The following is a 13,663-nucleotide window of genomic DNA, read 5'->3' as shown; positions in this document are numbered from 1 at the left end:
TATCCAAAAGAAGGGATACGTGATTCTTGCCAGACCAATAGGAGAGAAGTGATACCTGCAGAGTGTAATGCAGAAGGTGAAGAGGAGTCTAAGCGGATCTGCATTGACATTGAGTGCTGTTACCAAATCATTGTAATACCTGTTGATCTCTAACCACCTCAACAGTTGGAAAATCCCTTAACAGGGTAGCCTTAACCGGCTTGCTGAAAATTCTTTAACAGGGTAACTCAGAGCTACTGAGTTCGGAATCCTTTAACTATTGAGTTCTTGAAATCCTCTAACAAGGTAACCTTTAACAGGGTTTAACCCTTAACCGGGTATTGTAGCCATCCCTTAACTGGGTATTGTAGCCATCCCTTAACTGGGTGATCTCTAACATGATTGGTTCCTAGTAGAACCTTTTGTAATGTCTCTAACCGGACAAGACTCCTAACAAAGCGGACTTCTAAAGAGTTCAAAAACAACTTGTGGGTATTCATCCCCACCTTGGTTTTTCCTAGTTGGGTTTCCATGTGAAAAATATGTGTGTCATGTGTGATGCTTTTATCTTGTGATGCTTTGCTATTGTTTGTCAAGCATATGATGGTTTTGTGTTTTATGCCTGTCAATAAAACATGTTGAACTAGCTGTTATTATGATCTAATGATAGATTACCTGTTTATGCATAAGAGTGAAATGGTAGTGTAGTCTTGAGTTGAGTGAAAAACTAAGTGAGTAATCGGTTAATGCTTGTCTCAGACATTCTTAGCTTTACCAGTTGCATTCTGTTTCAAACCGGTGTCACTGTCTGCCAGTCATTTGAAGTGTTTGCTGTCAAACCGGTTTTGGACTGTATTTTTGTTTGTACTGATTCAACCCCCCCTCTCAGTACTGGTTTGGTACTATTCGTTCATCATTAAGTTATCAATTGGTATCAGAGCGTTCTCCAGGTCCTCTATGCTATAAGCTTAACCGCTTGAGGTAAAGATCCCAATCTAATGATGAAGAGGGAAGGTCCAAAGTTTAACAGAGAAAATTTCAGTATATGGAAAGACATAATGAAGATATTCATCGGAAGCATGGGTGCTCAACATTGGAGCTATGTTGAGACTGTCTATGTTGCTCCTACAGGTACCCTTACCGATGACCAAAAGAGAGAGATGCAGGAGAATGGGCAAGTCATGGAAGCCCTAATTAGTAGTTTATCTGACATTGAGTTTATTGATGTTCAGGATAAGGTAAATCCCAAAGAGGTATGGGACACTCTTGAAAATATCTATGGTAGTTATGAGCATGTAAAACAAGCTAAGGAAGAAAGTCTTAGAGGGAAGTTTGAAGATATGCAGATGGTTGAAGGTGAGACCATTCAACAGTATGGAATAATGATCAAAACCGTTGTTGGAGATATCAAGAGTGCAGGTGGTAAAATAGAAGATGCCACTATTGTAAGCAAAGTCTTGAGATCCCTATTGCCGGTCTATGCAATAAGGGTTGCTGCTATTCAGGAGCTGAGATCAATAGACAAGACTAAGGTATCCTTAGACTCCATCATAGCAAAGTTGACAGCCTATAAATAGTTTTGATGGCAGTGTTCAAAAGACTGAATCAACTTTTAAAGCTTCTGCTATACCATCCAGAAAAGGAAAAGAAGCTAGCACTAGTGGTGAACCAAGACAGAGCAGAGAAATGGATGATGAAGAGATTTTGATGGCATTTGAAGCTCTCCTTGCCAAAAAACTTCCTAAAGGAACCGACAAATACAAAGGTAAGCTACCGTTGAAATGCTTTTCTTGCAACCGGATAGGACATATTGCTGTAAATTGTCCTAATGGCGACAACAAGGACAAACCAGAAAGGTTCAAGAAATTCAAAGGAGGAAACCGAAGAAACTGTTTTGTGGCAGTTGATGAAGGTGTCACAGATGAAGAATCAGAGGATGAAGAAAATGAAGATATTGTGTTTGTTGCTGTCAAGGAAGATGTGTCAGACAAGAAGGCTCTTATCTCCCGGTTTGATAATTCCAATGAGTGGATCATTGACAGTGGCTGTTCTCACCATATGACTGGTGACCGGAGCAAGTTTCTATCCTTGGAAGAGTATGATGGTGGTGTGGTTCGCTTTGGCAATGATGCACCATGCATGGTCAAAGGCAGAGGGTCCATCTCTCTGAATGGAAAGAATAGTGCTGACAATGTGTATTGGGTTGATGGTCTCAGACACAACCTTCTGAGTGTTGCCCAGCTGAATGACAGTGGCCTCACTCTGAAATTCAAGAATGGAATTTGCAGAATCAAAGGAAAGAATGGTGAATTGGTGGCCACCGACATGCAGACCAAAGGTAACCTATTTCATCTGAATGCAAATATAAGTACACGTCTTATGACAAAATTTGATGATAGCTGGATATGGCATAGGAGACTCTGCCATGTAAACTTTGATAACATTGTGAAAGCTAGTAAGATCAAGGCAGTTAGAGGATTGCCAGTGCTAAGCAAACCGGATAATACCTTGTGTAGAGAGTGTCAATTGGGGAAAATGTCTTCCTCAACCTTTAAAGGTAAATCTTTCACTGCTGACAACTTGCTTGATCTTGTGCATACTAATTTGTGTGGTCCCATGAAAACTAGAAGCGTGCAGGGCGATAGGTACTTCATGATTCTCACTGATGACTGCTCAAGAATGATGTGGGTCACATTCTTGAAAGACAAGTCTAAAGCCTTTGTAAAGTTCAAAGCTTTCAGAGCTTTAGTGGAGAAGGAAAGCTGTAAAAGGATCAAGTGCCTGAGAACTGATCAAGGAGGGGAATTCACTTCCGGTGAATTCAACAAGTACTGTGAAGAACATGGCATCAAGAGGCAATTGTCTGCCCCCCGGACTCCACAGCAGAATGGCCTAGCAGAAAGGAATAACCGGACTGTGGTTGAAGTAGCTAGAACCATGTTGATTCAAGGAAAGGTAGCTCACACCTTTTGGAGAGAAGCGGTGAGCACTACAGTCTACACAATGAACCGGGTACTCATCAAGAAAGGTAAGGAGAAAACTCCTTATGAGTATTGGACCGGTAAGACACCTGTGGTTAACTACTTTAGAGTATTTGGTAGCAAATGTTACATCAAGAGGAGTGAACACCAGAGCAAATTTGATGTGAAATGTGATGAGGGAATATTCCTCGGATATTCCACCAAGAGCAAAGCTCTCAAGTGTTTCAACAATAGGACTCGGAGAATTATGGAAAGCATCAATGTAAGAGTTGATGAAACCTCTGAGAAAACTGAGGAAACCGATAGTGAGCAAGCGGTAAATGAACCGGTTGCAACCTTCTGGGAACCGGTTGTCAGTCAACCGAGTACCAGTAACAGTGTTCCTACACCGACAAACACAGATGCTGATACTGATGGAGATGAGGATGAAGAAGAAAAGCAAGAGGAATCCATCAAGACCATTCCTCGGTATGTCAAGCTGAAACATGATCCTAATCAGATCATAGGAGATAAGGATGCAGGAATCCTTACAAAAAGAAAGGTCAGAAAAAACTCATGTACGATCTCTGAACTTGAGCCTAAATCATTTAAAGAGGCACATAAAGATGAAGACTGGATCAAGGCAATGGAAGAAGAACTTGACCAGATAGAGAAAAATGGTACATGGTCTTTGGTACCCAGACCAAAGCATAAAAATGTCATTGGTACCAAATGGGTCTTTAGAAATAAGCTGAATGAGGATGGCACAGTGATTAGAAACAAAGCCAGATTGGTATGCAAAGGATATGCTCAAGAAGAAGGAGAAGACTATGGAGAAACCTTTGCTCCTGTAGCCAGATTGGAAGGAGTTCGTATGCTTCTTGCATATGCAGCTTTTAAAAGCTTCAAAGTATATCAAATGGATGTAAAATCTGCATTCTTAAATGGTGTACTTGAAGAGGAGGTGTATATAGAGCAACGAGATGGGTTTGCCCTATCTGAAGACAGTGACATGGTATGTAGGCTACATAAAGCCTTATATGGGCTAAAGCAGGCACCTAGAGCATGGTATGAACGCCTGCATTCCCATCTTGTGAAGATTGGATTTGTGAGAACAAGTGAAGATAACAATATCTACTTGAAGTCTAAAGGAGATGAGATCCTGATTTGTGAGGTATTTGTTGATGACATTATCTTTGGTGGAGATGACAAGATGAGTCATGAATTTGCAGATGAGATGAAGAAAGAGTTTGAGATGTCACTCATAGGGGAGATTAAGTTCTTCATTGGACTGCAGATCCAGCAGATGAAGGATGTAATCTTTATCACTCAGTCCAAGTATGTCAAAGAGGTGTTGAAGACCTTTGGCATGGAAGATAGCAAACCGGTTGGTACACCGATGGTGACCGGTTGTAAACTATTCAAAGAAGATGACTCTGCATTGGTTGATGAGAAAGAATACCAATCAATGATTGGTAAGTTGCATTATGTAATGCATAGCAGACCGGATATTGCACATGCAGTTGGCATTACTGCAAGATTCCAGAAAAGTCCAAGAGAATCCCACTTGGTTGCAGTCAAGCGGATTCTTAGGTATCTGAAAGAAACTATTGACTATGGGTTATGGTATCCATACAATAATGATTTTAACCTGAAAGTGTTCACAGATGCTGATTGGGCTGGTAATGTAGATGACCAGAAGAGCAGAACCAGTGGTGCATTCTTCCTTGGTGGTAGACTGGTCTCATGGATGAGTAAAAAGCAGAGTTGTATCTTTCAGTCTACAACGGAAGCAGAGTATGTTGCAGCTTTCATGAATTGCACTTAGACAATTTGGATGAAGCATGTATTGAATGGCTTCAAAGTTAAAGTTCCTGTATCTGAACCGGTAAGTATATTTTGTGACAACACTAGTGCAATTAATATCTCCAAGAATCCGGTTTTACATTCTAGAACCAAACACTTTGAGCTTAAGTATCATTTCTTGAGGGAAAAGGTTCAGAACAAAGAGATTGCACTGGAGCGTGTTTCCAGTAAAGAGCAGTTAGCAGACATATTCACCAAGCCTCTCTCAAAGACTACATTCATATACTTAAGAGGTGAATTAGGGGTACTGCCCCTTCAGGAGGTGAACTAAAAGCATATGCTCCACATCAGTCAGGTATTGCATAGTCAAATTTATTTTGGATTGATGTGTTGAAGGATGCTACTCCTCAGGGGGAGCAGCATAATGGAACAGGGTAGCTTGTGCCTCCACTTCGACATTGTTGTCAAAGGGGGAGAAGATGTGAAGCGGAGAAGATATCTCCAAAAATTGGGGGAGAAGATGTGAAGCGGAGAGATATCTTTGTATATTGCCATCAATGCCAAAGGGGGAGATTGTTGGCATTATGTGAACCGGTATGAGGACATAATGACACTGTATGTTGTCATTGATGTCAATATGATGAAGAACCAGTATAACATTGTGAACCGACATTGTGCAAAAGTGAAGCGGTGTGCTTGTTCATGATGAACCGGCATATAGTTATGGGAATCGGCATATGGAAGTATTGTATGACTACCGGTTGGTAGTCTCAACTTTAGGGTTTCCGGTTGATGTGCTTCAAGCCTGTGTGGCTCAACCGATGATATTGTGTGATGAATTAGCATTGTAAAGAAAAACAGATCGTGTTGCCACGCAAGCCTGTGTGCGTGAAGGATCTTGCATGAGGGAGATTGTTCCTATCTACCTCGAGAATGTGCGAAGTCTGTAAAACGGTGATAACATGTGATGGGTTATCAACCGCCATAAAATCGGTGGAAATGGACAATGGAAAATGTCTTGAGTGTGGATCAAGATCTGCTGCATTTAATGTAGTGTGCTCAACGATCAGGATTGAACCGTTTGAATTCCTTAACCTAACAGGTTTAGAGTTTAGGGTTTATACTACCGACCTATCTGTTTTCCTATAAAGTCGATTTTGTGTCTCTTTCTGAAGTTGTTGGCAAAAGTTGTGTGTGTGTATCCAAGAGAAGGGATACGTGATTCTTGCCAGAGCAAAAGGAGAGAAGTGATACCTGCAGAGTGTAAGTGCAGAAGGTGAAGAGGAGCCTAAGCGGATCTACATTGGCATTGAGTGTTGTTACCAGATCATTGTAATACCTATTGATCTCTAACCACCTCAACAGTTGGAAAATCCCTTAACAGGGTAGCCTTAACCGACTTGCTGAAAATCCTTTAACGAGGTAACTCAGAGCTACTGAGTTCGAAATCCTTTAGCTATTGAATTCTTGAAATCCTCTAACAAGGTAACCTTTAATAGGGTTTAACCCTTAACCGGGTATTGTAGCCATCCCTTAACCAGGTGATCTCTAACAGGATCGGTTCCTAACAGAACCTTTTGTAATGTCTCTAACCGGACAAGACTCCTAAGAAAGCGGACTTCTAAAGAGTTTAAAAACAGCTTGTGGGTTTTCATCCCCACCGTGGTTTTTCCCAATTGGGTTTCCACGTGAAAAATGTGTGTCATGTGTGATGTTTTTATCTTGTGATGTTTTGCTATTGTTTGTCAAGCATATGATGGTTCTGTGTTTTATGCTTGTCAATAAAACATGTTGAACTAACTGTTATTATGATCTGATGATAGATTACATGTTCATGCATAAGGGTGAAATGGTAGTGTAGTCTCGAGTTGAGTGAAAAACTAAGTGAGTAACCGGTTAATGCTTGTCTCAGACATTCTTAGCTTTACCGGTTGCACTCTGTTTCAAACCGGTGTCACTGTCTGCCAGTCATTTGAAGTGTTTGCTGTCAAACCTATTTTGGACTGTATTTTTGTCTGTACTGATTCACCCCCCCCTCTCAGTACCGGTTTGGTACTATTCGTTCATCATTAAGTTATCATTGTGATTCCATATAAATTTAGTCCAACAAACTCCTTTGTGATATTAGTCTTTAGACCAGGAAAATAGTCATTATTATGCATCTGTCTTTAGGACATACACCTTATTTTTTTCATTATCTTATTTTGTCAAGGTATGGTTCCCTTGTGCCTAACTTTCCAACAAAAAATAGTCATTATTATGCATCCGTCTTTAGGACATGCACCTTATTTTTTTAATTCTCTTGTTTTGTCAAGGCATGGCTCCCTTGTGCCTAACTTTCCAACAAAAAAAACTAGTTCCAAAGTAAAATAAAATAATTTTTAAGTAAATACAATAACTCTAATCTGATATCCCTCAACGTTTTTTAGATTTTAAGATATCCATACTAGTATTAAAACTTTTATTAGTTAAAAAAGATTGTAAATACAAAGCTCTAAAGTTAAAAAAGGGATTGTGAGTAATAATAATTAAAATACTATTTTTAAAATAATGAATGGAAGTTGAATAAAAAATATATATTGATTAAGGGGTTTACTATTTTTTTTTGAATAACTGAGTAGATCCTCCACTCATTTCATATGGTTGAGGGCATATAAACATTAATTATATAATACTGCAACAAGAATTTACTTTTCTTCCATAGGAATAAAACTATAAATTAAAAGTGTTCTCTTGTTTTATCCATAAAGAATATATGGTAAGTATGAACTTCAAGTTTCCAATGAAATAACTTAAAAACAATTCATAGTTTCCCCTCAAAAAAATATAATCTCACAACTAAATTGATAAATCGAGTATACATTGCTTTATCCATTTTGAATTGGGAATCCATCTCTAAACACCAGTAGAAACTAAGTGCAAGGTGTCATAAAAAATATGCAAGGCAATATTTCCTCTATACACAAACAGCTAGCTCTTGGGTGTTGAAAGTACCCCAGATTTACCTTGGAAGAAAACCACCATGCATGTCCTAAACCAATTACCCGTAACAGTATATCTCTAATAATAAATGAAGGTAAGTGATAACATATTTGAGACTAAATGATAAAGTGGGCAACTCGAGAGCAAATACATTCAAAACAGTGGTGAATTACTTTTTTCTACAAAGCGTCATCCCATCTCCAATAGGAATCTGTGTTTCATAAAGCGATAAACCATAGGTATATCAATGTTTATTCATATAAAGAAAATGAGAGCATTACGTAAATTTGATGAAACTAAATAGATTTGCTAACATAGGGACCATACCATACTAGTGGTCACTCGCTTGTCATTATATATTAGTTTGTTAAAATCACGTATGCTATTCGTCCTCTTATCATCAATCTGTACTCCAAATTATGGTGTTTCAGGAGGCCATCAAAGAAGTATAAAGTTTGAAAGTAAATATTGAATAGAATGCTGATATTTTCAAGTGAAGATACCTGTGGATTAGCTACTCTTCCATACCATAATACATTGTCAATGACTATAAGTCCTCCTGGCCTAATCTATAACATCAACAACCAAGTACTTTTTTATGCCAAGTTCATAAAATGCAAAATTCTGTAAGTGTCATCCTTTAATTTCATTGAACCGAATCAAGACAAATATAGAATCTATGTTGCTTAAATGTGAAATCTTGCTACATTAACCCCTAAGATTAGCTTATGGTAATTCAAAACAAAATCAAACAAATGGAAGAGAAATGAAGCTTCTAATTAAATTTGATATGCAAAGGTAAGAAATGGAATTTGAAACACTATTGAGGCGAGATGATTTCTTAGGTCCCATCGTAGCTACTACACTTTCTTGCCACAAGAGATCTCCCTTGTGAAGACCGAGGAATTTTTTAAGTTACTATACATAGTAACCCACTTAGTTTTTGTCTGAGGTTTTTGCTCGACGATCATAATAAAACTTCTGCACCAGCTAGAAGTAGCAAATAAGCAATGCATATTTTGTGAGTACATATTTATCCATGGATTCCACATTACACTAAATTATGGAGATCAATGAGGTTTATTACATTACTTTTATTTAAGGCTATATGTAAATCTGCTTCACATTTATACAGTCTTAACTATTTGTGGACAAGAGTATTAAAGAATACGTTTCTGCTTATAATATGAACATGGTAATCATGGTAACTAGAGTCATTTAAGATTGTAGTCACTATTAACTACCTTCACAAAATCAGTTTTGAACATTATAAAAATCTAAAAACTCTAATTACCCTTGGGAGGTATCCCCCTACATATTTTGACCCACTTCCTATAGAGCGCATTTCTAGGTTGTAGAGATAGGGAAGAACATTCCTATCCATAACTGATTTCTGAAAAAAAATGGAAACATTCCAAAATGGAAAATTTGCAGGAGGAAATGGCTGGGGATGACTAGCTGCACCTGTACGGTGATTGGATGTCCAAACATCCCCCGAGCATCCTATGGGTGATTAGCTGTCCCCTGCAGCCCAGGCATTGAACAATTACATTTTAAACAACCAAAAAATGGAAAAAAAGGGATGGTAAGGTCCACAAGGACCTCCACACCCCTTTACACCAACCCTAGACCTAAAACAACCCCCCTAATGACAAAAAACAAAAAACAATCTCATTTTTCCGTTTTCCAATTTGTGAAGAAGACAAAGAAAGAGAACTGCTATAAGAAGAGAAAAGAACAACAATGGGAACAAAGAGAGCATCAAATCTACGTCACTTGAGATAGGCTTACTATCCATTGTTCATTTGCTCAAATTCCTTTACATTTTTGTTTTTGTTTTTTTCTTTTTAAGTTGCAAACATTTAGGGTGGGGTCCCATGGAGGGGGGCTTCCTAAAAAATAGAGCTGGAGCTGCTGAGATATTTTAGGAAAATTATAAAGCTCCTGGTCCCATGAATTTTCTAGTGCAGTTCAGCTTAAAAGTTTAAGCTCCAAAATTTATTGAAGCTGGTGGTCTTATGAACAGAGTACCTTTGTCTGTTGCTGGTCTTCTATACTCTCTGCAGCGTATATAGAGATAAAAACAAATAAATAAAAAATTCCCTCCAAATTTTTTTTTTACGAAAAATCTAAACTTAGACGATTAACAAGTGGCAGATAACATTCCTAAGCTGGTGGGACAATTTCTAGCCCCACCCCATTTTCACCAGATTAAATATGCAAGCCTAAAAAGTAGCTGCTATTTTCTAGGAAAAGATTCCAAATAATCCCGTAGCAAATTTTATTTTTCTTCATGAGATCGCTTGTTCCTGAAAAATAGAAGTTCAAGTCCTCCCATGGGACCTCAGCCTTAGGGAGAGTATTAAGCTGTAAATTGTAGCTGTTTTTTCAACCTATATAAGAACAATCGAGTTTTCTAAATATCTAGGACAGTATTGTCAGCTACCTTGGTAGTAAAATGAAATCCCTGCAAACATGAATTCTAGGAAACATATCATTTATCCCTTTTTAAAATTTAGTGGCAGTAAAACACAAAAAAATATTTAAACAACTGAAGTATGTGTGTTTCATTTAACTATTAATTAGGGGTCACTGAAATTTGTTCAGTATAATACTATAATGATATCAAGTGTCTATAGGTGTTAGGTTTAATATTAGCAATGAGGTGAATATACAACACTATACCTATTTTGTTTACAGTCTGGTATGCAAAGCTTTTTCCCTTTTTACCCATAGGAAACATTATGAACAAGCTTACTTGGGGGTGCGTTCCTGGGCCTATTCGACAAGTCCCCGTTTCTGGGATGTCCTGGACACCTCAGGGACGTCCCCGAGCCATCCCCTTTCAACGGAAATTTGAAGGAAACATCCCTTGTCACAGGGGATGCTTGGACTTCATGTTGGAGACGTCCCGCTATCTCGAGGACAGGAGGGGACATTTGTGACTTCCTTTAATCGTCCAAGGGATGGCCAGACGTTCCTGACATGAAGCCCAATATTTTTTTAAAGAAAAGAACACTCCCATACATTCACCAATTTTTTAACATATGCATTCAGTTTGAAATTTGAATATGTTAGCACAATAGATCTGGTTTGCAGATGTGCCAAAGTAAACCACAATAATATTTTCATAGAGAGTTAAAATGATTGCAAGCTACTTTAGACAAAAACAAAATGTGTAATTCCAAGTTCCAACACAAATTTACTCCAAATTTTCTCGACATAGTTAACTGACAAAATTTGCTACCAAAAACAAATTAAAATTTTTTACTCAATTTACATGCAATGGAAAATGAACTTAAAATTTTTTACTCAATTTACATGCAATGGAAAATGAACCTACACAAAAATTCCTAAAAATTGCATCACAATACTCTAACAAAAAATACAGAAGTCTAGAAGAAAACTAGGTTGGTGAGGCTTCCAACAAGATACTCTTCTACCTGTATGTGTATCACTAGCATTCAGAATTAACATGAAACACATGAATCCTGAAACTTGGATGAAATCACAATTGCAAAGCACTTCATCTATTCTTCAATAGAACTACATTGCATTGTGCTCCTTCAAATTCTGGAAATGAAGACCTAATCTAAATGATTGATTTATTCTCTCTAGTATCTATTTGGTCGACAATAACGAGTAACAGCATATCAACAAGCAAGGTGCTATTCTCCACTCCACCCACAGATCAGGATTTGACAAAAAATAAGAATTAATGGCTTTGGGATGAAAAAGAGGAACTAATGACTTTGAAAACTAGCATATCATTTGATTGAAATGGGATACACAAAGAACTATTGGCAATTGCCAATTGGAAAATATTAGCATAGAAAAGTTACCACAGATTTAGAAGCAGAATTTTTTTATATCAAAGCTTAAAATGCTACTAGCAAGAACAATATAAGAAATGAAGGTGTTATGATGTCTGCATGTATTATGTATGTATGAACATAATAGATTAATGTTAAAGCATGCTTCATGAAAGGTTGGGAAAAGCCACATATATACCCATATATGATATATATTGCTTTTTCTAGCCTTTCATGAAGCATACTTCAACATCAGTCTTTTCTGTTTTTGGTAGTCCAGGGCATCCCTGCGACTCAGCCTAGCGACACAGGTTTCCCATTATGGGGCGAGCTGAGGCGAGACTAGTCCCTGGAGATGTACCAAGCCGTCCGTAAGCTAGGTCCATCGGGTGATTCTAGGCCTCAGAGTCAAACCCGATATCAATGGGGAGCAAACCCACAGTCCAAGCCAACTTTGCTACCTGTCCGAGCTTTCAACATCAGTCTATTATGTATATGTATATTTTAATATTTAACAATTCTTCAAAATTTCCCTATATTTTATGTAGCCATCCCCTAGCCGTCCCCAAAAATCTAAGTTGCCAAATTCTTCCTTGGCAGCCCAGGGGCCTGGTCTGGTCCGACATAAATACAACCAGGGTCTCGTGTTTGGACTATGGGTTCGCTGTGAAGGACCTGGGGAGAATTTGAAAGAATTTGCAGCAAATTTTGACTTCAGCAGCAGAACTCTGGCAGAATTTGATTGGTTTTACACATTTTTTTGATTTTTTTTAGTTCTTTTTTGGTCAACTCGACCCTCCAATCCTAAAATAGACCACTAAAAAGGCCAAAAAGGTGAAAAATATCTCATTTGTGCATTTGTGAATGAAAAAGAAAAATTCTTGCTTCCATTGCTAAACTTTCTTGTTTGCTTGCCATTGCTCAAGAAGTGTTGAAGGGTGATATGTTTGATGACTTTTGATGATATTTGATCAGTGGTGGCTGATTGCTAATGTTGACATTAATAGTTTTGAACTGAAACATTGATATGGTGGTGTATTTTGGCATTTTGCTATGTTACTTTACTATTAGCATAGTTGGTAGTGGTGTATTATGAACTTAATTGCTGCTGCATATATGTATATATTTTTATATGTTTTTGTACGGACGAACCCAAAGCGAACCCGAACCCACCCCAAAACAATTTTGAAGAAACTAGTGAACCCGAATCTCGAACCCGAATCCGAATCCGAACCGGCACCGGCAACTTAGCTGAAAATGGCTTGAAAAATCAGGAACTTGGAAATGCATCCTCTTGTCCCCCTGTCCCCCCATCCTAGAAACTTGGGGTAACCTTGGTTATGTATTTTTCAGTTTTTGGGGATATAAAACACCTCTATTGTGTACAACCCCTAACTTAGAGGTCTGTCCTATCTTTGTTTTGGTGTTGAGTAGAAATTCCTATTTTGGGGATACCATAGGTTCATAAATGTGTACTCATGTAACAACGCTATTCACAAGTGTCATCATTTTTGTAGTGCAAATAACACTCAACCAAAAATATATGAAACTTAATTATCATTGAATCGGATTTCTTACCAATATGCAGTCAAATAATATACATGTTTTATGTGTCATGGAAAATTGATAACTGTTAATATCCCTAATCTCAAAGCCCTAAACAAGAATGATTTCATCAATTAATGAATGAAGCCAAAATTGTCAATTCTTGCAGAATTCTAAATAAAATAACGATTGGGCTGGAAAACTAGGGCACTATGAAATCAGCCATTTCATAACCCTTGATAGAATCACACATGTTATCTTTTTAGCTTTTAGTTGAGATCCTTTTCAAGAAATGTGAGAAATTGAAAATGGTTATACCCTTCTCGCATGCTTTGGCAAGCATAATACTAACATGAAACTAGCACAAAACAGGTGTAGACACTAAAAATTGACTTCTTCATTCTTGTCATTTCTTCTCTTCGAATTAATGAAATAATTTTAATTATTTACTTAATCTATCCTCAATCCTTTATCTTCCAGTTCATTGTAAGTAAATAATTATCTCAATTATTTAATTAGCTAACATATTTTCTATAATTAAATAAATTGTTTCAATTTATTCAACTCTCGCAAAAATAA

The 13,663-nt window shown here is 37.6% G+C and overlaps 1 protein-coding gene across 6 annotated transcripts in view; it reads right to left on the bottom strand.

Moving 5' to 3' along the window:
• Nucleotides 1–7,533: 7,533 nt before the first annotated feature.
• Nucleotides 7,534–13,663, bottom strand: part of LOC131050876 (uncharacterized) — a 149,784-nt gene continuing 143,654 nt past the window's right edge. For 4 of the 6 annotated variants that reach the window (XM_059213913.1, XM_057985173.2, XM_059213912.1 and 1 more), the window contains 3 exons: nucleotides 8,231–8,296; nucleotides 8,055–8,132; nucleotides 7,534–7,938 (listed from right to left, as the gene is read on the bottom strand). In XM_059213913.1, coding sequence (XP_059069896.1) covers nucleotides 7,897–7,938; nucleotides 8,055–8,132; nucleotides 8,231–8,296 — 186 coding nt within the window. In that variant the 3' untranslated portion in view covers nucleotides 7,534–7,896. Of the gene's footprint in view, nucleotides 7,939–8,054; nucleotides 8,133–8,230; nucleotides 8,297–8,327; nucleotides 9,252–10,238; nucleotides 10,708–13,663 lie in introns of those variants that run through there. The other 2 variants (XM_059213916.1, XM_059213914.1) reach the window with 2 other exon arrangements.

Source organism: Cryptomeria japonica, chromosome 11 (genome assembly GCF_030272615.1).
Source record: "Cryptomeria japonica chromosome 11, Sugi_1.0, whole genome shotgun sequence".
NCBI lineage: Eukaryota > Viridiplantae > Streptophyta > Pinopsida > Cupressales > Cupressaceae > Cryptomeria > Cryptomeria japonica.
The sequence above is the reverse complement of the archived record's forward strand: the minus strand, read 5'-3'. Positions and strand labels throughout refer to the sequence as shown.